The 26,555-nt window shown below is 50.8% G+C and overlaps 1 protein-coding gene across 1 annotated transcript; it reads left to right on the top strand.

Annotated features, from left to right (window-relative positions):
- The first annotated feature begins 18,355 nt into the window (after window positions 1-18,355).
- On the top strand, window positions 18,356-24,786 carry Dmbx1 (diencephalon/mesencephalon homeobox 1). The gene is made up of 4 exons (XM_037202312.1): window positions 18,356-18,507; window positions 21,843-22,038; window positions 22,241-22,589; window positions 23,915-24,786. Exons 1-4 carry the CDS (start codon window positions 18,356-18,358, stop codon window positions 24,367-24,369), a joined length of 1,152 nt encoding a protein of 383 aa, XP_037058207.1. The 3' UTR covers window positions 24,370-24,786.
- Window positions 24,787-26,555: the final 1,769 nt, after the last annotated feature.

Below are 26,555 nucleotides of genomic sequence, written 5' to 3'. Positions count from 1 at the left end.
CTCTGGATGCCTGGGGATTCCCCTGAGCGCCCTAAAAGGGACAGGACCTCCTGTGGGCCGGCAAGTCTGCCTCCATTGCAGCCCTGTGCTTGGCTTCTTAGGATATCCTTTGCTAACCAGCTGGGTCCCACTCCCATGTACCATTTTGTAAGTCCCAAACCCCAACATAGTGGAGCAGATGAGGAATGCGGGAAGGTGTGAGTTGGAGTTCTCTTTCAGTGTGTGTGTGTGTGTGTGTGTGTGTGTGTGTGTTATTGTTGTTGCTGTTGTTGTTGTATTGGGATGGCTTTGGGGGGTGGCAGGTTTGGGGTTTGGCGTTGCTACTCTACATCCAGCAGCCCAGAGACCATAGATGGCAGAGTTTAGGGGGACTTAAGGCCCTCACTTTCCAGATATGTCAGTAAAGATTCCTGGGACCCCTAGAGTCCATGGGAACCTGTGGGTACTCACTTCTCCCACGTTCCTAAATGGGCTCATCCTTGACCACTCCTTCTTGGTTCAATTTAGAAACATTACATACATGCATACCTGAGCAGAGTCTGCAAGTTTCCATATGTACATATTTAAACACACATCACGTATAAATGTGTATATATTCATAACACATAACAGGTTAATGAATTGAGCAAACCTACAGGCACATCCAGAAATGCAACACTCACCTGTCTCTGTCTCCACCCCACCCCCACCCCTGAAGGCAGGGCAGTTTATTGGGGGTGGGTCCTAGTTTTTCTGGGGATGCCTTTCTCTTAAGCTCTTTGAAGGTATCAGCCACAGCCTGGGGCAGGTGGGTGAGGATGCTGTAGGAACAGTCTTGGGAGGAAGGTCCTGAACCATTTTTTATTTCTTAGCTTCTGTCTAGACAGTGGCATTTTCAAAGTGGTTTTGTTAAAGCAGTAGGACCCCCCACATTGTGATATGCCAAGTTTCCTGCCACTGCAGGTCTCCCCAAAAGGCACAGTCCCCTTTCCTTGCCCTATCCAAGCAACTGAGCTCATCAGGAATTTTGTGCCTCTCCTTTCTGATCCATAGTAAACTTAGGAGCCAGTACCTGGGCTGCATCGTCTATGGAAACCAGGGTGATGGGTAGGGATGTGACGGAGTGACAGCAGCTCCCTCTGTCCCCTCTATCTCCTTTGGAGGTCTTGCCTGGCAGTGTGGGCTTCTCCAGGCAGCTGGAATTTTGAGTTGTATGAGGCTTGCCTTGTTTAATGAGAATGAAGCATGGCCACTTAGCCACCATCTCCAGACCTGGGACAGCTGAAGGGATGGGGGTCTTGGCAGCCCGGGATAAGAGGAATAGAAGAGGAACTCAGAGTATGTGGCAGACAGATAGCACCAAAAGCAGGTGCTCGGTTGTGCCCAGTGCTTATCACCTGCAGCCCCCAGCATAGAATCTGTCCTAGCCTTAACCACTCTGGCCTCTTCAGCCCAGAAGCCATTGCCCCCAGCTTGCCCAGTGGTCCCTGGTCCTGTCCAAGGTGGGGAACTAGGGTACGGTTGGGTCGCTGAGTAAAGCAAGGAGATACTTGCTTCACTGGAACAAGATTTCACATTGGATAGGGGAGGGGAAGCTCCATTCCTGGCATTATCAAGTAAGGCTTGCTAGAAGGGAGGACTCCACATCTGTATTACCTTGGAAAGGGCTTGCACGTCTCTCTGCATATGCACTGGTGATCTGAGTTGTATGGTAGGATAACTATATGTGTGTGTGTGCAAAGGTCTACGATTTTCTCCGGGATGATCTGTGTGCACGCTGTGTGTGAAGGGCAGTTGGGTGGAGGTGCAATGTGGAGCTCCAGTGGCAGTCTTGATTATCTAAGCCAAAGAGGCAGCCTTCACTCTCCCCCACCCCCCACCCCTCTCTGCACTGGACCCAGATCCCTGAAGAGAAATTAAAAGGTTATTTAAAGTCCCGCCTCTGCTGTTTTTGTCCTTTTAAATCGAGCCTAAACGGTTTTGCTTTGGCAGAAGAAACCTTTTCTGGAGCATTGGGGTGGGGGTGGGGGGTCCTGGTGGGAGAGAAGGGCCTAAGCAGCCTAATCCTCTTATCCCTCCCCTTCCCTTTCTTTGGAGCCTGCCCCCCCTTCTCCCCTCAGGCACCCTGCCTCTAACGCTGGGCTGAAGATCGATCCAACCCTTAAATCTGCCACTCCTTCTGTTCCACCAAGGCCAAAATTTCTGACCCTCTCCGCTCAACCGAGGATTCTAAAATCTACTGTTAGTATGGCCGAAATCCGCATCCCCATGCCTTAGCCCCCGAGAAAACAGTCCAGTTTCTCCGGGCTAGAACAGAGAGCTTTGCTGGTAGACTGGAGCAATGCCAGGTCTTGGATCCAGCTGCCTACTTCCAAGAGAAGTGCCTGTTCTGTCCAGCCACCTGGACGACAGTGCACTTGATCTGAAAATCACACAAGGCTTCTTTACCAACACACAAGAAACCCCACAGTTATACATGGACCGGGTTGTGTGAGCACCAGTCACAAAGATACAACACACTCTGGGCACAGCCACTGAGGCCAAAGTTACGTTGCATGGAGTACTAGCCACGCAAGGATATAACACACATCCTTCACTGGCTTGGCCAAGGGTCTCTCCAGCTACCACCACCAAACAACCACATAGACACAGCCTCCCAGAGCTTCCATTGAGTCAACAGCCACAATAGCCAACCTCACATTCGAGGTGCCCACTACTAGTGTGAACACTAACCTGACCCCTTGGCACACACTTCAGACACACAAGGCCTTGCCTGGTTCCATAGCCTGCTCCAGAACGTCCTCTTCCTATGAATCAGTTGCACCTGGAAGAAGGATGCTGACAAGAACCTCAGACCCTATTCAGGGATTTCCCCCCTGTGAATCATTGGTGTGTGTGTGTGTGTGTGTGTGTGTGTGTGTGTGTGTGTGTGTGTGTCTTCCTCCTACCCGAGACAGATGCATGTATGTGCATGAAGAAGTGAGGACGACATACTAGGCCTCCCAGCCTCTCTCTCAAGGTGCATCTTGCTGTCGGAAGCTCCACCCTATTTGGGTTGAGCTTGGGTGGTGAGTACTGAGTGCGGGTTGTGTGCAGGTGTGTGTGTGTGTGTGTGTGTGTGTGTGTGTGTGTGTGTGTGTGTATTCCTGTGAGCGCACACGCGCCGCGCTTTCCCAGCTCAACCTCGATGTGGCAGCGAGGGTGGGAGACAGTCAGAGCGACCCTTAAGCCATTGCAGCGCACCCCAGGGGTCAATCTCCAAGGAAACCAAGAAGGGCTAGGTGAAGGATTCTCAGGGTCCTTCAAGTCCACAGGAATTGACTTGCGGCTTCGCCCGCCCAAGATCCCGAGACTGGGAGCCAGCAATGACCGACCGATGTTCTGGGGAAATGATGAACGCGGGCGGGGGTCCCCAGACCCTCTAAATGTTTGACCCTGGCTGCCTAGGCCCAAAGCTGGGCAGCAGCTCCAGAGGGGCTGGGCGGGGCCGGGGCGAAAGTGGCGTGTGATTGGCAGCCACGGGGGCCAGTAGGGAGCGCGCGGCCCGCGCCTTGCGCCCGGGAAACGCTGTTTAAAACTCCAGCTCCTGCCGCGACGCGCGTAGATGGCAGCGGCGGCGGCGGCGCGGGCCGGGGAGACCAGGTGCGAGCGGGCGGGGCTGGCGGGATGCAGCCGGGAGGGGCCCGGGGCCTGGCGGGGCGGGGAGGGCGCGGACGGTCAGCTCCGGGGACCTCCTCCCCTTTTGCCGTCCTTCAGTTTGGGACCGGGTGGGAGGATCGGAAAGTTTGCAGAGGGCGAGAGACTTGCAGAAGGCTTACAGACTCTCGAGAGCGGAAGGGGCGACGAGATCCGAGGGAGGCGGAGGGAGCCGCAGGGGGAGAAAAAGGGGGTGCACCCCCAAGGCTGAACATGAAGCTGGAGCTAGCAACCCAGGGAGACAGAAGGAAAGAACTAGAAATTCCGAGGCTGAGGGAAGGGCTAGTCGTGGGTAAAAGCGCTGAGGCGGAGACGGAAGCCTCGGCGGTCGAGACTCAGGCACCCGCAGAGAACGCTTCGGATCCGTCACGGTTTTGCCTCATTTGGAAGATATTACTTCGCCCCTGAAAAAAAATAAATACAAAAAAGGTTTGGATATTAAGCGGAGACAAATCCTTTTCAGTTTGGAAGGGGGCGGCGCGGGGAGGGGGATGGCCGGGGTAATGCAGAGCAGATGCGCCCCGAGGCGTCGCGCAGCCCGCGGCCCGGGCTGGGGAGGGGGCGCAGTCATCCGCCTAAATCTCCCCCGGTCGCCCCGGCCACCTACAGCTCCCAGTTTTCCTGTTCCCGCATACCCTGCAGTGCTGGGATCTAGCTCATGTCTCATCCTCCGTGGCTGCCGAGGGCTCCTTTTCTCCTGGGATTGCGACTTTATACGAATTCTTCAGCTGGGGGCGGTTCGGCGCTCAGCTAACCTCTGTCCTTCTAGACGCGACCTCAGGTTAGGATCTTTCAGGTGGGTTTTTGGTCCGCAATGGCCTTAGTTTTCTGGAATTCGTTTGGCCTCCCACGGCCTATTCTGGCGTGAGTCGGGCGAACTCCAGTAGGGAATGAGGGCTGGGGCGGCGCTTGGGGGCCGGGGATCAGAAAAATGAGGGGCTCTGCCAGGGTCTCTCCTCTCTGGGCCTCTCATTCCGGTGGCCATAACCCAATCTTGGACGGCAACAAGCTAGGGGCTCTAATGGACCGTTCTGGATCTTGGCTGAACTTTCCTAAGTTCCCAGACGTTGCTCGGGGGCCGCTAAGGCCTGGACGGTGCATTTACAGCACTTGAAAAACGAGCATCTTCGCTCTCAAATTCCTATCTGGGGACCCAAATCCAGGTAGGGGCTGAGGGCTCTCGGTGTGGAGACTTGTCGTAGAAAGGAATGCTGGACTCGGGAAGGATTGTATTCTGAAGCCCAGACTTTCGCCCTTTCCGAGTTGGAAGCATTCCAAAGCTGGGAACCCGCGGGGCCTCCAGCGTAGCCTCAGCGCGGGTTCTGCCTGGGACAGTAGAAGGACTTTTTCGTTTTAGAAAGGCGAGCGGAGGCCAGGGGTCCGCTGGGCTAGTATTGGGTTTCTGATAGCAACTCCGGTTTAGGGACGTCGCGGAGTGCGGAGGGCTATACTTTTTTGGATAGGCCTTGGGGCAAACAGTCTGTTCGTACCACAGAGGTTGCAGGCCTAGCTGAGGAAATTGTAGGGGCTCCTGGTCCGTGGTGCGAAAGTGGGAGTTGGAGAAATGTCTTTTCCCTTCTCTTGCGCCAGGGATCCCGTGCGTCGCAGGCGGGTTGGCTCTACCGAGCGTCGTCTTAGGAAATTCTGTGGCCTATCAGTTTTAGATGGGTTGCAGTTGGTTTCAGTTTTGCGGTGGATCCCCGCTTTACTTACCTGCAGCTTCAGGTCTTAGAAGGAGAAAGACACTCTCGCCTAAACATAAGTTCCTATTACCCCTTCTCTGCTAACCAGCTGTGCTCATGTGTGTGTGTACGCGGTCAGGGGGGGGAAAAAGTGGAATTTGCTGCCTAGTGAGAGCAAATTATCCAGATAATTGGCTCCAATTTCTCTCCTCTGTGTCCGGGTCTTTGGATAAGAAGCAAAAGCATCGCAACTCAGGACGGGGATGATCACCTTAACTCATCCCTTCAGACCCCAGGGGCACCGACTCCTGCAAGGACGCAGGGACTTGGTTGCGCAGTCCGAAAGCGGAACTGAAGGGCAAAAGTGCGAAGATTGGAAACCCGCCCCAGGCGAAGGGCACAGGAAAGTGAGCTCGCTGGTCTGGGTTTTAGGGTGGACTCTGTTGGTTCCAGGGTCAGTTTCCTGGGGCTGCGGGTGAATGCTTGTGGGACCCCCTCCACCATCCTCTCTGACATTTCAAATTACGATGATTCCACGTGATGGCGAAATTCAGAGGCGTTTTTCTGGTTAAAATAAACAGCATGAGTTAGGCATGTGGTCTGAACACACAGACTGAGCTGGGAGGAGGTTTCCACCGGAACCGCTGGCTAGGATGATCGCTAGGTCTGAAAAGGGGAACGGACCCTGGCTTTTGCTGGGGGATGTTCTGGTGGCTGGGGTGCTGGGGAGCCACGGAGATGGTAGGCTCAAGGGAGCTCTCCCTCCTAGAGTAGCCTGTGGGCCTTGAGAGCAAGGGCACTGCAGTTACTGCAGCACACTCCTCGCACGAAAATAATACGGAGCTTGCCTCCGCTTCCCCGCCTTTGAAAGGTGGCATCCACGTTGACTGCCGCACCAAGTGGGACTTCTGGCTTACCGTCATCTGGGCTATGGATAGCACATCGACACACTCAGGTCACACAAGAAGCAAGATCTTTTGGACTCAAATTCTCAGAGTCCCCTGAGAGACACCATTACAGGCTCCCAGGTTAAACTCTCACCGACACTCACTAGCAGGTAACCCTTAGGGACACCGGGCACAGCAAGACAGCCTGGACTAGTGACCTCGCCCTGACAGCCCAAGGACAACGCGCCTACCCTTTGGCCAACCTCCACTCGCCTATTTCTTTCTCTCTCTGGAGCCTAGCTGAAGCACTCTCTACCCCTCTACCCAGCGATAGTCCTGGAGGAGGAGGCATTCTCCACCTCCCCCGCGTTCCCATTCCACACCCCTCCTCCCTGGTTCAGCCCCTTCCCCACGTCCCGCTCGGCCGCCCCGCGGTGCCCATGTAAATGACAGCAATAAATATCTAATCAAGGCCGCGGGCGACGCCGCGGCCCGCCAAAGCCCATTACGAGCGGGGCAGGCTGGCGAAGTGGGAGGGGTACTGGGGTGATGGTGAGCCTTGGGAGGGGCTGAGTTCTGGCCTGCACATTCATCCTGTCTTGAGTACCCCTCATCTCTGACCTTGAATGTGTCTCAGTTTCCCCTTCTGTGAAAGGGCACCGTGCTGGGCTCTCCTAAAGCTGGTCTACTCCTCCCGTAGTCCTACTGGTTTTCTTTCGGTTTTCCCCTTCTCCCCCTGCCCCCGCCCCCCACTCATTTGGTTAGGCCCGGGTCCTGCCTGGTGGTCACTCTCCCAGCTCGCAGAACCCTGATCCCAGCTTTAGTCTGATCCCCGACACGCACACTTGGCCTTTGCCAGTCGCGGTCACTCCGGTCTCCGCTTAACACCTCTATGCGCGCGACAACCGCGTGCCTCTAGGTCCTGGGAGCCCACTCTGTCTCCTAGCCCCATCTCAGCGTCACCGCTCCAGCTATCAGGGTGTTGGCGACCGACCACTCCACCGGAACAACGATCTGCGTGCAGTGCGCGAATTGCGCGCCGCGCCGGGGCGCCAGGACCGCAGGCCCTTGCCGCGGACCCCCACTAGCTTCTGGAGAAACCATCTCCACGGGGCACTCTACAGTCAGGACAACCTTCTCCACAGGGGAACTCTACAATGACTGCTCCGGGTCTGCAGCTGGAGTCTGCCCAACTACAGAGCGGCCCGGCTCATGCCTGCGGGACTCCGGGTCAGGGCAAACCCGCCGAACCCAGCCGCCTTCCCGGAACACCGGCATGTCTGACCGGGTTCTCCTCCTCACCGCTGCACCCAAGTCTCATTGCTCTTGGTCTCCAGCGCTCGCTGCCTCTTTGGGAGAGGACATAGGAAGCGGAGAATCAAGCAGTTAACAGAGATTGCGGTCAAGTTCGTCCCAGGGTCCTCAAGAGCGGACACTTGACCAGACTTGAGAAATAAACGAAACAACAGTCTCTCCGCCCTTTTCCTCCCGCGGTCGCATTTCGCTGTTTTATTTTATTTTTATTTCAACCGCCTGAATTCTTAGCACCCCCCAACATTAAGGACCTCGGAAAATCGAGGACTATAGGCAAAAGGGCCTCCCTCAGTCTTGGCCCATTAGCCTGTGGGGGGCTAATTACACCAATTAGCGGCTGATTTATAATTAATGGCTCGGACCGAGGAGTAATTGGATGTTAATGGATAACAGTGTGTGTAGGGGACTTTAAGAGTCTGAGCTTCTCATGGGGACAGCAGGCTAGGTCATCCTGAGACACCCCCCCCCCACACACACACACACTCCCAGACTACTTCTGCTTCCACCCCTGAGCAAAGAGAGATGGTCAGAGTCTCGTGTGAGCAGTGTGCCGGTGCTGGGTGCCTGTGGAGTCCTGCACCTCCCCTGCCCTGCTCTGGTAAAGCCACACCTTATGCCCACCTGTCTGCTTTTTTGGCTTCAATTCCAGGACCACTCAGGAGGCTGGCCTGCAGTGAGAGGGTGATTGGGATGCTGCTACCTCAACAGCAGTGGCCAGAAGGCGGCTTGATGTCTGTCTGTTGGAGACAGTGGATTTTCCCTGCTGGGCTGAGACAGAGAAAGTAGAGTGGAGAAGAATCGGGGCCACCAGCTCACTGCTCTGGGTTTCAGGCTCTTCTCACATCCTAGCCGGTTTTCTTTCACCCAGAGCATCTGTCGGCCTATAATTCCTGTGTGCTCTGAACCCTCACACTGGAACTCATTACACCCAAGTGCACTGTAGGCCAAACAGTGGCTCCATGTTTATTTGTGGAATCAATGCCAGATACTCCATGTGCTGCATTCTGGGTGCTGAGTGCCAGCTGGGAATTCAGACCTTGCTGGAGAGGGAATCTCAGACTGGCCAGGACTTAGAACTCTGGTAGATATTTAGTTCATTCTTTGGAGTCAAATTTCCTGGATTCCACACTGCTTAAGCTGCTTAGTTATGTGGCTTTGGGCAGGTGATTTTACCTCCCCGTATCTTGGCATCTTTATCAGTTAAGTGGGAATTACAATGTTGTGGTGAGGATTCCAAGAGGGTTTGTGTGAACTTTGAGCTTCTGAGCTCCTCCAGGGGGTGGCAGGTCAGGTTGTTCGAAGACCTAACCACTCCCCAACCCACAACTTTCCCTACCTGTCAGGTATCTACAAGCATGGTTGGTAAAAAATTGTTGTTGCATCTTTGGTAGAGGACAGGCAAATGGGTCACTCACTGTACAATCTGGTGGAGTCAAGTTGTGACCGAAATTTAAAGAAGGCATCTGACTCTACCAAGAGAATCGATTGGGGGAGGCTTCTTGGAGAAGGCGAGTGGCTAAGCCTAGTATGAAGAAGCATGAGTTCTCCAAGTAATGCGGACGCTCTGGGGACAGTATCCCCAGAGGAGGAGGCAGTGGCAGAGTGGCTTTGGGGAACAATGCCTTCTTGACTGGGTGAAGGTGCAGTGCATTAGCAGGGAGCAGCAGAGGAGCAAAGGAGATGAGTCTGATTATGCAATTCAAGAAAATTTGGCTTTGACGGGTACCAGAGTTGACTGAGAGATGGATGATAGAATAGCATTAAATGTACACTAAAGATTTAGTGCCTCAAAGGTTGGTGGCACAGGGAGTGAGGGTCTGAGGGAAGTGACCATGCCCCAGACTTCTCAGTTCTTAGACAACAGAAACAAATGATGCCATGTTTCTAGCCGTTAGCTCTTACCTCTCTTTAGAATGTCTCCTTGTCCACTTCCTGTGACCGGAGCCACACTGGAGCACGCATTTATCCCATGTCCCAGTGGGGAACATGGCGGGGGGAGATCAGGTGCCTGGCAAGGAGAGAATGAGGCTGGCCTCCGGGCTTTCACCACCTTTGAGTACCTGATTTAGATTAAAAATTTGGGGAGCTGGGAAGGTTTGCAATGACATGCCAGACCTGGGGAATCACTGAACTCCTACAAAGCAAACAATATCTAAGAAAGAGTAACTGGAATGTCTCTCTGCCAAGCCTATACCCAGATGTTGTGCCTGAGGGTTTTTGGGTTGGGTAGGCAGGGGCTCCACATCCCGCATATCATCTACTCACTGCTGCTTCCTCACAACTGAGAACTAAGGACAGATGTGGGAATAGGGGCACTTACTGGGGTCAGACTCAGCTTTTCCAGCTTCTAAGCTGTGAATTCTTTCTTAGCCACAGTTCTTCATCTGCAGAGTGGGAGTAATGAAACTACCTACCTAGTTGAACAGGGAAAGAAATGAATGAGGTTCCTGAAGCCAAGTGTCTGGCAGGTGTCAGGCACAAAACTCTAAAAATCTTGGGCTAAGTGACTCCTAGGTGGAAGATGTAGAGCTTATCTTGTGTAGTTACTCCACAGTGCAAGTGCACTTAGGCACTCGCCTAGGGAAAAATCTCTCTTCTTTGGCCTCCCTTAGGAAATCTGGCCAGACTGAGTTAAAATACTTTCATCTCAGTCTTCCTTTCACAGTCTCTCAAGTGCTGGCGTTACAGGCATGGGCCACGACGCCTGGCTTGATCACACTTTTCATGATAAAGATCTCTTTCTGCTGGGGTAGCCCAATGAGTCAATGTCATATCAGAACAAGTAACAGGAACCAAGGTCACAAAGCGGGTCATGGTGGGTGTGTATGTGGAGCTCTGGCCGCATGTTCTATATTCATGTGTTTATATTTTTCTACCCACCTGGTGCAAAGGTCCTTTGGGAATTCAGACTGCTAGGTAGGAAAGGTAGCTGCAGAGGGGTTCTCCTAGAACCTCCAGGGCTAGCAGGACAGCAGCATTTCTCAGAGAAAGAATTCCCCGGCAATAGGCTCCACCGATTTCCTCCATCATTGGTACCCAGGGCTGGTTCTCACTGGGGCCTACCTGACTCTTGGTCCCATGCTAGAAATTAATGCTAGATAGCTCCTCAGAGACTCAGGCTCCTGTCCTGCCACTGCCACTTGCTAGCTGTGAGATCCTGGGCAGTGGACATTTATCTCCCCGAGTCTCATTTTCTCACTGATGTAATAGGGACAGTAAATTTCTCACTGATGTAATGGGGATGGTAGTACCTACTGAACAAGGCTTGTTTTGAAGTTTCTTCAGTGAGAGACCCATAGTGCTAGAACAGAACTTGGCTCAGAGTGAAGCCCAGTGAAAGATAACCATCATTGTTAATGAGGTGGCATGCCTCAGGATGCCTGGAACAGTGGAGGAGAAGGGATGCTTAAAGTGTTGTTTTCTACATGTTTTGCTTTCTTTCCTTGAAACAAAGTTTTTCTGCTCTGTTCTCCACCATGTGTGGGAAGAAGAAGAAACTGAGGGAGAATTAAACGTGCTGAGAAAGAGGCACAGAGAGTGATGGAGCTGGCCTTTGGGGTGGCTGAGCAGGGTGTGACCAAAGGAAGGGTCCACTTTCCTTTTAATCAAAGACGCTTCACATGTGGTTTCCTGGGAGTGCTGCTGTTAATTTATAAAAAATGCCCCCTAATAAAATTCTGCTTGATTCTTCGATTGGCTGGGCATTAGGCCGCAGCCAGCAGCGACGCGGGGACATAACGGATGCATTTGCAGATTTGGAAAATTAAAGCCATCTATATGGCGCCTGTGGCGGGAGATCCGCCGATCTGCTTGCTTAATGAAATATAAAGATTCTTTTAACCAATGTAAGCACAATTCGACAGCTTGTGAAACGCGGCCGCACCATGATGGATGGCTCTCCTGGCTCGCCAGGAATTGCAGGGCGGCACCTTTTAAATATATAATTGATTCTGTTTGGAGTGTGCAGTGGGCTGAGCCCATGCAAGGCCCAGCCTGGGGCTGAGAGTGCAGGCCCCGGTTTAGAGACTCCACCAGACCCTGCCAGGCCCTGCAGAGCTTCCACTTAGGTGGCTCTCAGCACTGGATGCGGAAGGGATTCTAGCTGCTGGGCGTGGCTGAAGAGTCTAAACAGGTCCAGGCTGTCAGTGTTTCGGGGAAGGGCCCACATAGCATGAACCTTTATCCGTCAACCATGATTCATGGAGACGGGGAAGGGAGTAGGGCTGGGATTCTGAATCATCATTCCCTTCCTGTGACCCGTAGTTTGCCATGGTGGCTTTGCTTCCCCCGTCATATCTTGATCTAAAACTCTCACCTATTTAATACTTATTATTTACAAAGTACAAGATACCTACCAGGCTCTGTATTAGATATTGCAGAAAAGAAAAAAAAGAAAAAGAAGGGTAAAATAAACCTGTGTGTTTTCTCTACATTGAACCTTCTACCTCCTAGATTCCTTTTTCTTTTTTCTTTCTCTCCTGGTCTCTTTCATACCCTGTTCAAGATAGGAAGAGCTGTGATACATTGGCAGGAGATGTGGACCGCATGATTTCCTAGAGTGACATTTAGAGTACATTCCTCTAGTTTTACGCACACACACACACACACACACACACACACACACACACACACACTTAGCTGCAGAGGCATGTAAAAGAACAACAGATACATAAGCACAGACAGATGCACATACAGTTCTGTGGTAGAGTCCTATGTGTGGACGCACATAGTTACTGACATAAGCTGTGAGTATGAATGCAGCTTGGATGGGAATTAGCATTCCTAGAAAAGGATCCCTCTGGGGCCTGAGAGGAGGCTGAATCCCTGATGTCCAGTTCGAGTGAGGAAAAGAATATGAGATTAGGCACTGGAGAGGTGATGAAGTGGTTAAGAGCATTTTCTGCTCCTGCAGAGGACCCAGACTTAGTTCTCAGCACCTTACATAGTGGTTCACAACCATCCATAATTCCAGTTCCAGGGGATCCAACATCCTCTTCTCACCTCCACAGGCATTGCACGAACATGGCACACATATATACATGCAGGTACAAATAGATACATAAGGTAAATAAATCTAAAAAGTATGAGACTGGAGAGACAGGAGCTCATCTGGAAGACACATGGCGTCATCTCAAAGTGACCATGTACATCCTTATGTACACACACACACACACACACACACACACACACACACACACACACGAGCATATGTGATGGTGGGGAACGAGCATTTTCTGACTGTCCTCCTGTTGCCTTGGATCCACTCAGAGATGACAGAAGTTGAAGAGTGGCATGTGCTGAGCTGACATCCTGCACGCCGGGCATGGGAGAGCCTGGCTGGCGAGAGAGACTTCACCTGTGGGAACACGCCATTACTTTCTGGGTGCTTGGACTTCAGCAAATTATCTGATCATTCCTATCTCCCATTTCCATATATATAAGATAGGGATAATAGCAGTTTCTACTTCATATGGCGTTGGAAGGATTGATGGTGATGTCTGTGTTTCAGAGCTACTTAATAAATAGTTGTCATTAATTCATTCATCAAATCTTAATCTCCTGAGCCCTGGTATTGTGTGAGACCTGGTAATCTGGGCTAGAGTTGGGGTGTCCTGAAATGCATGAGGTATAGTCTCTGCTACAAAGGCTCTGTCTAGTGGGGGAGCTAGAAGTATCCTGATCATATTCTGATGTGGGAGATAGAATTCAGAAAAGCTGTGTAAGGCTGGGAGTGTGGCTTAGTGGTAGAGCCACACCAGCATGAACAAGGTCTACAGTTACATCCCCAGCAGAGAAAAAAAAAATCCACGTGAGGTCCATAGTATTGTACTTGGTATAGAATGTGTGTTATGTAAATGGGAGCTGCTGTTGTCCTTGTCACAAGTTTTGTGCCTCTGGTGTTCTTGTCTGGAGCCTGGAGAAGGAAGAGATGCCTCCTCATAGGCTGCAGGGACAGCCTTTTCCAGGGAGGAGTCCTTGAGCTAGGATTCCTGAAGAAGTAGGCGTTTGTCAGTCGAATGGGAGGAAAAGTCTGCGTTTCCGGTAGAGGCCTATAGGAAATTGACAAGGAGTGGCAGGTTGAGGCATTGCTGGGTGCTGAGGAAGAGGCAGAGCATCAAGCTGGACAGAGAAGTGGATGGGAAGACAGACCGGCAAAGTCTTGGGGACCAAAGGCTGCTGTGTTGAGGCATTTATGGGGCTGAGTCATGTCTCTCTTGGCTTACTTCCTGAAGATGCTTTGTGCTGGGATGAGAGCACACGCCTTTAATCTCAGCACTTGGGAGTAGAGGCAGATGGATTTCTGAGTTTGAGGGCAGTTTGGACTACATGGGGAGTTCCCGACCAGCCAGGACTATACAGAAAGACCCCAGCTCAAAAAACAAAACAACAGAAACCCTGACTCTTTGTGCGTCAAAAACCGTGAGACCAGAAATCATTAAGTAAATTAAAATGCTGCTTACAATAGTATGCTATTTTAGTCAGTAAAGCCCTGAGTTTTGTGGGGGAGTGACATTGCAGTCATAGGGTGAGGAAGAAGATGGATAAAATCGCTTTTTCTTCTTCTTTAAATTTTGTTTCCTTGCCTCATCTGGAGCTTGTGACACCCTTTGAAGCCTAGTTCCATCTCTACATCCATGGGACATATAATAACCCTCCACTCACTCACTCACACCGCTCCCCAACAACAAGAAGAAGAAGATTATAAATATAATAAATATATAAATGTGGAAATTTCCTGTAATCCCATTTACTATCTCTTAGAGATAACCTCTGTCAACATTTCAGGGCATAACCTTCTAGACTTTTTCCTATGCATATGTATTCATACATTACAAAAATGAGATCGCATCAGGCATCCAGTTTGTTACCCATTTCTTCCACCCAGCCATATAGTGCGAACATCAGCACATATAGATACATATCGTTGTTTTAAGCTATGCGCTGTATTTCATTGTGGGCCGTGACCATACCCTCATTTCCTGAACTAATCCTTTCTCGATGGACAGTTAGTTTTCCAATTGTTTGCCATCATAAGCAGTGATGTGATAAATATTCCTGTACACATATCTCTGCATACTTGAGGGATAAATTTCTAGAAATGGGATCGTTAAATGAAAGATGATATACTCTCTGAAGGCTTTGGATGCAGAGAATAAAGAGTTTTTTCCATCACTGAGGTAGGAGAAGGACCATTTACCACTTCCCTGTGGAGTAGCCCTGGATAATAATTGTTCTCTGTGTTTGATAATCTAGCTGGTGAAAAATAAATTACTGTTCTTCTTTTCTGTCTGTGGTTGTCGCTAAGGGTTTTGTCGTATGTCAGTTGTGGCTCCTCCCATTATTTCCTTAAGGAGTTATTTCTTCATTTCCTTAACTTGACTTTTCTTAGGTATCTTACTTCAATACTAAAACTCCGTACATTAGGGCTGGAGACAACTCAGTTGGTTGAGTGCTTGCCTAGCATGCCCAAGGCTCTGGGTTCAAGTTCAACTGCACTGGCAGGTGGAGGCAAGAGGACCAGCAGTTAAGGGTTACAGAGTGAGTTTGAGGCTAGCTTGTCTCAAACAAAACAAAACAATAGTTTTGGAATATTCTTTTTTTGTTTGTTTGTTTTGTTTTTTGTTTTTTTCCAGACAGGGTTTCTCTGTGTTGTTTTGGTGCCTGTCCTGGATCTCGCTCTGTAGACCAGGCTGGCCTCAAACTCACAGAGATCCTCCTGGCTCTGTCTGATGAGTGCTGGGATTAAAGGTGTGTACCATCACTGTCCAGCTGGAATATTCTTTTAAATTTTCTATTTGCTATGTCATCGATATGTTTATCAATTTTCTAAGTTTGTTGAGCTTTGTGGCTTAGCCTATCATATTAACTTTTTTTCTTTTTAAGACAGGGTCTCTATGTGTAGCCCTGGCTGTCCTGGAACTCTCTCTGTAGACCAGGCTGGCCTCAGACCCAGAGATCCGCCTGCCTCTGCTTCCTCAGTGCTAGAATTAAAGGCGTACACCACTACCGCCCGACAATACTAATGTTTAAACATATTTTATCACCACGTCTTTCCTTCTCTTCTCTTAGATTTCTGCTCACGTTTGTGGCACGTAGCCACATCGATGGCTCAGTGGGCTTCTGTAACTGTTGGTGATGTCAGCCACCAGCCCCAGGCTACTACACCCAGCTGCCAGTCCATTCTTACTTGGAAGTTAGATTCACATTTCACATTTGCCGTGACGTCTCCCAACCTTAGTTCCTTCCTCAATGCTTCTGATTCTGCCAAGACAGCTTCACTCAGATGCTAGGGCCCAAACTACAGTTAAATCTACTCCCCACCCCCGCTGCACTCTCCTTTCCTCACCTCTTGTAACTAACCTATCAGCAATCTTGTCATGCTGCTTTCAAACTGTATCTAGAAGCTTACCTCCTGACACCTCCCTCCCACCAGTGAACACAGCGTGGATAACATCTGGGACTCTGCAGCAATTGTCTGGCTTTCCTTCTTGCCCCTCCAGTCTGTTCTGCATACAGTAACACAGTGGGGTGGAGGGGCTTTTTTGCTTGTTTTTGAGACAGGGTCTCACTATTTAGTCCTGGCTGGCCTGGAACTCACAGAGATCTGCCTGTCTCTGCTTCCTGAGTGTTGGTATTAAAGGCATATGCTAGGATGCCTTGTCTTACAATGAGCTTTAAACAAACAAACAAACAAGCAAGCAAGCAAGCAAGCAAACAAACAGAAAACAAAAACAAAAACAAAAAGCAACCTCCCAGGGCTGGTGGGATGGCTCAGTGGGTAAAGGTGCTTGCCACTAAACCTGGCAGTCTGAGTTTCATTTCAGATCCCAGATGGTGGAATGAGAGAATGACCCACAGATTGTGACCTACACACACACACACACACACACACACACACACACACACACACACACACACGGGGGGGGGGGGGGGGGAGGGAGCTCCACACTGGGGATTGAATTGAAGGCATTATGGGTACTCATCTTGAGCAAGTGTCCTACCAATGAACTATATGCCCAGCTCTTTTTTTTTTTTTTTTTTTTTTTTTAATTTCAGACAAGGTTTAACTAAGTTGCCAAGGCTGACCTTGACCTCATGATCTCAGGCCTGAGTGTCTAGATAGCTAAGATAACAGGCCTGTGACGTCAGATCTAGTACATTTATATATTTTTTATTTTATCATTACTTCCTTGAAATGTAAATTCTGTGGAGCTAGGAGCTTTTTTACTTGGTAGGTGGGTATTTAATAAGTAGTTGTTAAATAAATGTACAATGCGTGTGGTATAAAGTCTGTGTATAGATGAATCTGCTGCATGAATAGACACCTATGAAAATGTATGTGGAACTTGGAAAGATGACATTAAATTCTGTGTAGGTAAGATGGCTTCTGTGAATGCTTGGCCAACAATGCCTTTGTATATATGTCTGTGCAGGCTGTCTGTGATTGTATGTGTTTGTATGCATGCTGTGGATGTTTGGCTGTACGTACATATGTCTATTTCAATAAGAATGGGGAGCTGAGATGGCTGGATGTGTTCCCCTAGGAAAAGAACCTGCATTACCTCAGCCTTCCCTTTCTACCTCCTGTATCCAGGCAATAAAAACACCTTTGTGTCTTTGAGTGGCTGAAAACATGGAGTCACTTTCCAAAACGGACATTTCAAGTTGATGCAGGGTGGGTGTTCACAGATAAAGATTGCAATGTGTAGGTGAACTAGGGCTGATAGGGCCTGGACAGCCTCTTTCTCATACAAGACATCTCACTAGGAGAGATGTGTTCCTTGATGCATCCTTCTTGAAGCAATTGACTGTAAAAGAACACAACCTCAGTGACTTGTAGCAGGGCAGACCTTGGATTGGCTGTATGCCTTAACACGGCTCTTTTCTTTTCCAAAGCCTGCAAATGGGGTTTGTGGTTCTTGGCTTGCTTGCTTTTTGGAGATTTGTGAGAATAAAGGAGGTAATGGCGGTGAATGAGTAACAGTAAGAGCAATAGTTTTATGTCTGTGAAGCATATTAGGGTTTTAAATTACTCTCTCATCAGAGCAAATGCCTCAGTGGGGAATCCAGCTCTGGACTTTGCTCCAGGGAAATGCAGTGGTGTTGGTTGAATAGATACATGTGCGAGTAAGTCAATGCATGTACACATGAGTAAGTGCTGGGGAATTCAATGAAGAGAGGGTTATATAATGCAGCAAATGGACTGGGCAGTCACAAAGACTAACTTGTTTGTTTTATTTTGAGACAGGATCTCATGTAGTCTGGGCTGGCCTTGAACTAGCTCTGTAGCTGACGATAATCTTGAACTTTGATCTCCCTGTCTTCATGCCCAAGTGGTGTGATTAAAAAAATGGGCCCCATGCTTAGCTAATACGAACACTTTTGAGCACATAGTACCCCAGGCCATATCGTAAATGCCTCTTAGTCCTCAGTAACCCCAGGAGGTTAGTCCTACTGTTAGTGCCCTTTTCTGGATACAGAAACTGAGGGTCCGAGAAGTTAGGTGAATTGCCCAGAGTCACAAAGCTCCAAAGGGTCAAAACTGTGATTCCAGCCCAAGCCATCTAACTGTGCGTCCAAGGTCCTGCAGAGTCCTGGATGAGTGAGTGAATGAAAGAGGAGTCCCAGGGCCATTCTGTGGGCAAGGTCGGGCCGCCTTCTCATCTGGTGTAGACGTCCTTGGGATAAAGTTGGCATTGAGGCTCTGGGCTGGGGTTGGGGTCTCTCCCAAGATGGAATTCAACAGCCACACCTCATGATTCTTCTCTCTCTTTCCATCTGCAGGCGGATGCCGCCATGCAGCACTACGGGGTGAATGGCTATTCCCTGCATGCCATGAATTCACTCAGCGCCATGTACAACCTGCACCAGCAGGCAGCCCAGCAGGCCCAGCACGCCCCCGACTACCGGCCATCAGTGCACGCGCTCACGCTGGCTGAGCGCCTAGCTGGTAAGATCCCTGGGGACTTAGCCATGGGACAAGACACCGGGGAATGAAAAAGGAGGCTATAGAAGGCAAAAAGAGGAGCAGCTTATTCTCGGTATCTTAGAAAGCCTTAGGTCACTTAGTAACATAGATGATGAGTCAACATCTGTGCTGCGCTGGCTTTGGCAGCACATTTATACAACATCTGTGCGAGTCCCTGCAGAATACTGCTTGCTCGCCAGCACTGTGCTGGGGCCTGGAGCTGCCTCAGCCTTCAGTTTCCGATAACAGACCTGCAGAGAAGGTGTTCATTAGGCCTGTCTCATAGGTGCAGAGACTGGAGCTGCAGGTACAGGACTAGCCCAGGGAGCTTCCCCTGGGCAGCAGCTGGAAGACAGCTGGAGTGCCTCAGGAGGAGACTGAACATGGGGAGATACAAATAATGATGGCTCTCATGGTTTGAATACTGGTTAAATGCCAGGCAGCTGTGTGGATCACCCCCCCCTTCTCTTTTCTCTCTCCCTGTCTTCAAGCCCCATGAGAAGGTTACTACTTCACTTCATAGACAAACTGAAGCTCAGAGAGACTAAGGGCTGGAGAGGTTGGGGGTCGGAACATGGCCGTATGGTTGAAACTCTGGAGTCAGACTTGTAGTTAGTTGTCTGCCTATTCACCTCTCTTCTCAGAACTCAGGTTTCATTTCAGACAGCAGTAGGGCTTGGCCAGCTGGCAGGCGGTGTGAATTGGTCAGCAAAGCCTAACTGTGCCTACAGTCACTAGGACTCAATGCCCAAAGCAAGTCCCAAGCATCCAAGAGAAAGTGAGCTAGCTGTAGCCCGGTCCTGATTGCCTCTCCGCTGGTTTCAGTGCCAGCGCTTCCGTGGCTGTGATGAAATATCAGAGAGAAACAATTTAAAAGGAGGAAAGACTTAGTTGGGGTCAGTCTTACAAGTCTCTCGGCCATGGTTGACTGGCTCCATTGGCTGTGAGATTGTATCAAGGTATCCTGTCAGAGAGTGCATGGCATAGTAAAGCTGTTTACCTCATGGGAGGCAGAAAGCAGAGAGGAGAAGATGGGTCAAGGATAAGATAAGTCCTTCAAAGACATGCCCTCAGAGGCCCATTTCCTCCACCTTAGCCTTGTCTCTTAGCAGTCCATTCAGCCATGGATTCGACAATGGATTAATCCATTGATAAGGTCACCAATTTCATGATCAAATCACCTTTTACTGGTGCCACAGCCAGGGACAAAGTCTTTAACACACAGGCCTTCAGGCCATTTTATATCCAAATAATATCAATGGGTATGAGAAGGAGTTAACGACATCATGGCAGGCTGGATTTCCTGGGAAATGATGCCACCTAGTTCATGATGTTCCAGTCCAAGCCCATCCTGGTGCACGTGGGCTGATGTTCATGCCAGGCAGTGGTAAAGGACTCCACAGAACTCCTTGGAAGACCAAGAGCCCACAGATCATGAGAGAGCATGGTGACCAGAGCCACTGGTGGACAGCTCAGGGAAACATGATGGGCTAGTGAAGAAAGGAAAGCTGTTGGCAGGCCAGGAGGCAGACCCGTTCTAAAGCTGCTGCCAAGGGGGAGACTGGCATGAGACAGGGCACAAGAATGGGAGAGGGTCTGAGGACCATGCCTGCCTTGGGTACCAGACTGGCAGGGAGGATATGGCAGCCAGTCCTGAGTCCCTAGTCATCTTTCTTAGATCAGTGCAGACACTAGTGTCCAGTGTGGTAGTGGTCAGTGCAGACCTGCTCCAGCTAGGGTTGCTTCCCTAGTTTGGAGTGAATTCTCTTTGCCCAATGTGACATCTACCTCAAGGACTGTAGCACAGAGAGGAGTCAGGACAGAGGCTCATGCCCATGGAGAGGAACAGAGGAGCTGGGGTATTTAGCCCACTTTCAAATTGTCAAAATTAAGGAGGCAATGAGCCCTACTAGGACATTCTTATGGAAGTCTTACCTTCCATGGCAGGTGCTGCGCTAGGGAGCTGGTCTCCCCTAAACTACCCCAGTCCTTGAAGTCCCTGGAGCTAGCGGCAGGATGCTGAGCTGCCCTCTCCCCACCAGAATGGATGTGACTAAGTGGTCCCCATTCCCTCTTCTGCCCGAGAGTAACACCCATGACCTCAGGTCTGCCTGGGCTAGGATTGGGACAAGTTATAAAGGTTCCTCCCTTTAACTGAAGAAGTATCCAAAGTCTAGGGTTTGCTGTACATGTCCCATTTAGGGTTTTGTAGAAAGCTTCCCAAGCCCTGGGATACAAGAGGATGAGACTGTGGTACCGTTCAGAGGCAAAACCAACTTGGGTCCCTCCAGCATGGACAGGGTCCATTTTTGTGTGATTGGAACTTACAGCCCAGGTGCCAGTCAGGCAGAAGGGGAAAAGACCACAGACCCTAGCCTGAGAGAGATACCATCCTGGCTGGGTTTCATGTTACCAAACACAAAGACAAGTCTGCGGAATCAGTGGTTCACCATCTGCCACTGCCCTCCAAGCTTGCAGTGTGGGGGTTTGTTCTCTTTCCTTGAAGAAGCAGCCAGAGAGGGTCAAGACTGGGTGTACGAAGCCTTTCCCATGTGCTGAGGGCCCTGCCAGGGCTAAGCTTTTTGCTTAGGAAATGAGACCAGGAATCTCATGTTTTTCCATCAGAGATATATAGACCAAGGAAGAGAATGAGAGGTAGTGTAAAAGACAGAATCAGTATGCCCAATGAGACTTCCCCTAAACAATCCTTGGGCTCAGCACCAGTTGACAAGCTGACTTCTCATGGCTAAGGGTCAAATTCTGGTGCTAGGGAATCTTAATAGCCAGAACCTAAGGCCCACAGGGTATCAGAATCATTGAGACATGGTTTTTTAGATCATTTGCATCATGTCATCTTAGAATATTATAGCATCTTGGGGCTTTGTTTTTCTTTTTGAGATATGGTTCTACTGTATAGTTCAGGCTAGTCTTGAACTTGCAAGCCTTCTTGCCTCAGCCTCCTGAGTGCTAGGATTGCAAGTTTTCATCCTTGGCCTACTATGTTGAGACTCCAAGGATCTTGGAGTATTAACCTATCTACACACCTGATCTGCTATTTAGATCAAGAGGACACCCCCCAACACTCACGTGCCTGACAGCCATGCTTGGGGTTGAATTAGCCCTCTGTAATTCTGAGAGTGGAGGTTGATAGAAGGGAAAGATTTTCAATACCGACCAGTGGAAAGAGGATAGGTGTTTTCCAAGGGCCAGGGGTCAGCTCTGACGGTTGTTTGGGTGTCCAAAATGGGTCAGAGCAGGATCAGATTCAAAACTTATTTCCCATAATTAAATGGGCCCCCTCTGTTTGCCCTCCAACGGCTGTACATTTCAAGACATCATCTTGGAGGCCCGCTATGGCTCCCAGCACCGCAAACAGCGTCGTAGTCGCACAGCATTCACAGCCCAGCAGCTTGAGGCCCTGGAGAAGACCTTCCAGAAGACTCATTACCCAGATGTGGTGATGCGCGAGAGGCTGGCCATGTGTACCAATCTGCCTGAGGCCCGTGTGCAGGTAGGGTCTGGCTCCCCCAACTGTACCTTGTAGATGAGTGCTAGCCATCTGTCTGGTGTCCAGTTGTCCAGGAGCTAGCATTTGCTTGGGCGGTGCAGAGATACACACCTACTTCCCTCATGCCTATTTGGAATGGGGGATAGATGGGGTTGAGTACAGTCTTCCCCCCCCCCCCCAACTGCTTCTCTCTGTGGCCCACCAGGTCTGGTTCAAGAACCGCAGGGCCAAGTTTCGAAAGAAGCAGCGCAGCCTGCAGAAGGAACACCTCCAGAAGCAGAAGGAGGCCGAGGGTTCCCACGGAGAAGGCAAGCTGGAGGCCCCAGCCTCAGACACCCAGCTGGAAGCAGAACAGCCTCCCAGTCTGCCCAGTGGTGACCCCCCTGCTGAGCTTCAATTGAGCCTGTCGGAGCAATCAGCCAGTGAGTCGGCCCCTGAAGATCAGCTGGACCGTGAGGAGGACTCCCGGGCTGGGGCCGAGGAGCCCAAAGCTGAAAAGAGCCCTGGATCTGAGAGCAAGGTGCTGGGCTGCAAGAGGGGCAGCCCCAAGGCAGGTGAGGCTTGGGTGGGAGGTCACCCACAGGTCAGGGAAAGCAGCCAAGTCCAGCTGATGGGCCTGAGTATGTGATGTGGTCAGAGCAGGATAGTCAACCACTGGCGTTCGGGAGCATGACCAGTTAGGCATGACCGGTTATAGCAGATCCGTGACCCTTGTCCACCCTTGAGTTGCTGAGTCATTGAATGGTCTACAGAGATGGTTCCAGCAGAAGGCTTGGGTGGCAGGGAGGCTCAGGAGGGAGCAGGTGAGGGGCTGACTAGATCCACGTAGCCATTTAGCAATTATTTCAGCTATTCCAATATTTTAACAGCCGGTACAGATGTACCGGTGTGTGCTGGGTGAATACCATACCGGTACTTGGGATTCCCATGTACAGCAGATGTCACCCTGATTCAGACTTCCCTTAGGACTTGGCACACGCTTTTTCATGCCAGGGGTCTAGTTCACTAGGAACTCTTGCAGAAGAGGCATCTGTTGAGAGGTCTAAAGCAGTGGTTCTCAACCTGTGGGTCACAACCCACTGGCAGGTGGTCGGAAGACCCTTTCCCAGGGGTCACCTAAGATCATCAGAAAATACAGATATTTACATTATGATTCACAGCAGTAGCAAAGTTACAGTTATGAAGTAGCAACAAAAGTCATTTTATGGTTGGGGGTTACCACATGAGGGACTGGATTAAAGGGTCACAGTGTTAGGAAGCTTAAGAGCTTCTGGTCTAGATGCTTTTTTAAAGCTAGGGTCTCACTATGTAGCTCCAGCTGACCTGGAACTTCCTGTGTAGACCAGGCTAGCCTTGAACTCAGAGGTCCACCTGCCTCTACCTCCTGAGTGCAGGGATTAAAGGTGTGCACGATCACTCTAGGCTGGGGATAGTTCTTTATAGGGCTGGGCATATCCATCCACAAAGCTGCTCTGGGCTGGAGTCCCCATCCATAGCAATGGTTAAGAAGGAACAGAACTCTGGCACGAACTCTGTATATTCAGACACAAACCCTAAGCTAGGTGAGGAGGGTAGAGGGACTGTAAGCTGAGGAATGGAGGGAGGAGATGAGAGTCCTGGATATTCCTTGAAAAGATTAAGGGGCTCCCCAGGAACTCAGGCATGGGTGCCCAGGCAGGAATCCTGGAGCTTCATTAAGTCCCTCCCAACCAAATTCTGAGGGTCACTTCAGAGGATGCCCAGGCTGATATGCGGTGATGATGGTGTCAGCCAAAGACTATCTTCACTGCAGGACCAAGGGAATAGGAAGCCAAGGGACCCTCTCCCTCAAGGCCAATCCCCTTGTTCTGAGTCCTTGGTTCTTGTTCTGTCCTTGCAGATTCCCCAGGCAGCCTGCCCATAACTCCTGCAGCGGCAGGGGGAGGCCTCCTGGGCCCTTCCCATTCCTACTCGTCGTCCCCGCTCAGCCTCTTCCGTCTGCAGGAGCAGTTTCGCCAGCACATGGCAGCCACCAACAACTTGGTGCACTACTCGTCTTTTGAAGTGGGAGGTCCGGCGCCTGCTGCAGCTGCAGCTGCGGCTGCTGCGGTACCCTACCTAGGTGTCAACATGGCCCCACTGAGCTCGCTGCACTGCCAGTCGTACTACCAGTCCCTGTCAGCAGCTGCGGCTGCCCACCAGGGTGTGTGGGGGTCCCCATTGCTGCCGGCGCCCCCTACAGGCCTGGCGCCTGCCTCAGCTGCCCTGAACAGTAAAACCACGAGCATTGAAAACCTTCGCCTCCGGGCCAAGCAGCACGCAGCCTCCCTGGGACTCGACACACTTCCCAACTGACTGGCTTCCAACCCAGCCATGGTCTTGTGTGTTCCCCCGTCTCAGACCCATGGTTATTCCCAGAAGGCTCTCCAAGAACTAATCTTGAGAGCTCAGGGATGCTGGGGCCTGGAGTCCTCTCACCCCGTGCCCCTTCTTCAGAGTCCCAGCCCCAGGTGAAACCCACACACCCTCTGCATGACCCTGCTTGGACCCCGTGGAGGTCAAACGGGGAGGAGGTGAGCACCTGGCTAGATCCCCTCCTCAGTATTGCCTCCTCCCTCCTGGCCCTCCCCACTAGTAAGTTGATGTGTGGAATGTGAGATATAAATATAAATATATAAAACTATATTTTCAGGCATTGCCTGCCCCCGGCCCCTTTCCCTGCTCCCATCACATTGCCGTTGCTACCCTTGCCTCTGAAATTCTCTCTCTCTCTCTCTCTCTCTCTCTCTCTCTCTCTCTCTCTCTCTCTCTCTCTCCCTCCCTCCCTCCATCTTTCCCTCTCTCTCTTTCCTCCCTTGATTTCCCCTCAGTCCCACGGCCTCTGTCTCGATCCTGTCTCCCTGCCTACCTGGCTCTAACCGCTAGGCCATCCCTCCGCCTCTGGTTTCTTCTGTTGGTGCTGGCTGTGTTAGTGTCCTGTATTCTCAAATAGTGTTTTGTTTGGGGGTTGTGGCTTTTGGTTTTAGAAATTTCGTTTCTTCCTGTTTCTCTTCTGCCCTGCCTGCCTCTCTCGCCGCCTAGCCTGAACCCTCTCTAGGTGGCTCTTCCACTCTATGCCCCAAGATTCAAGTCCTACTCGGAGGCCCTGGAGCAACAGGCAGGAGGTAACCCCAGCCCCACAGCGTCTCCCAGATATTAGGAAGGGCTCCAGCCACTTTTTCTTCTCTTACTTCTTGTCTTGGAAGTACCAGCTCCCCACACTGTAGAGCGGCATGTGGCGGCATTGGCCAGGCTTGCAGTAGAACAGCTGACGTCATTGTAGGGCCCTAGAGGTCCCTGTCAGTGAGTGAAGCACGTGGTCTCAGGATTTGTTGCCTTTCTGTCTCAGAGGCAGTTGTGGGAGAAGGAGTTGTGTCTAGTTATCACTGGCACGGTAAGGGGTGTTCTTGCCCGTCTAGGCAACCCTGCTCTGCAGACTCCCTGTCAGGGTGGTGTGACCTTGGGCAGCACAGTGTTTCCTGGGATGGTCTTGGATAAGATGACGTAGAAGATTCTGTCCGTTTCCAACCACCCAGCATTCTGTGCCCACAGGTTTGGAGGGCAGGGGCTTTTTTATTTAAATTCAACAATAACGACTCAGCACAGACACTTAGAAAAGACTGATGTGTAAGTTAGAACATTATTGCTGTTTACTGAGGAACAATGCATCCTGTATACATGAAGCTCTCTGTGGATGCTGCCTCAGTTTCTCTGTAAGTGTAATGGATCCTTTCTAGGTTAGATCATCTGGATTTGAGCCTATTTTTCTTGGATTCCAGTGCTAGCCTTGGGGGCTACTCCATTTTCATGCCCATGGTGGGGGTGGGCTTAGATCCCTGGTTATGATTCCCCAGTCCTTTGCCTCGCCACTGAACCCTGAATCCCAGGCTTAGAGGGTGGCCTGGCATGTCTGGCCTACAGAGCCAACAGTGCCCACTTTAGCAAGGTCAGTCTGGACTAGGGTAGGAGGAGAAGGCTCCAGCCAGTAAAAAGCAGGGAGGTCAATAAAACCTGAGCTGGGAAAAGGACAAAAGCAAATAGGAGAGGTGAGCATGAGTGGACCGTTGAACAGGAGGGGACTGGCCTCGTGAGAGGTGGGCCAGAAAGGCCTAGAATCTAGCCTCACATCCCACTTCCTGGCAGCAAGCACCAAAGGCAGGCAGTCCAGGGTTTCTGAACAAGGGGTGTCTCCCTGGGATCTGGAATCTTGAAGTTGAGTCCAAAGCCATGGGAACATCAGAGAAGAAGAGACTTGGCCAGGGAGACAGAAGGGGCTCTGGGCTGAGGAGGGTTCCGTGGGCCATGACTAACGGATTGTGGTGAGCTTCAGGAAGTTGTGTTTCTAAAGCATCTCATCTGGACCAGGCACAAGGCTGAAACAGTTTGTCTATTCCTGGGTGCAAATGACTGTCGCTGGGACTTGGTTCGCAACATTTCTAGGCATTCATACCCAGAAGGAGCAAGGCCATCTGGAGTTGTATTCTGTCATGGCAGAAGCCAGG

Source organism: Peromyscus leucopus, chromosome 2, assembly GCF_004664715.2.
Source record: "Peromyscus leucopus breed LL Stock chromosome 2, UCI_PerLeu_2.1, whole genome shotgun sequence".
NCBI classification, from domain to species: Eukaryota; Metazoa; Chordata; class Mammalia; order Rodentia; family Cricetidae; genus Peromyscus; species Peromyscus leucopus.
The sequence above is the reverse complement of the archived record's forward strand: the minus strand, read 5'-3'. Positions and strand labels throughout refer to the sequence as shown.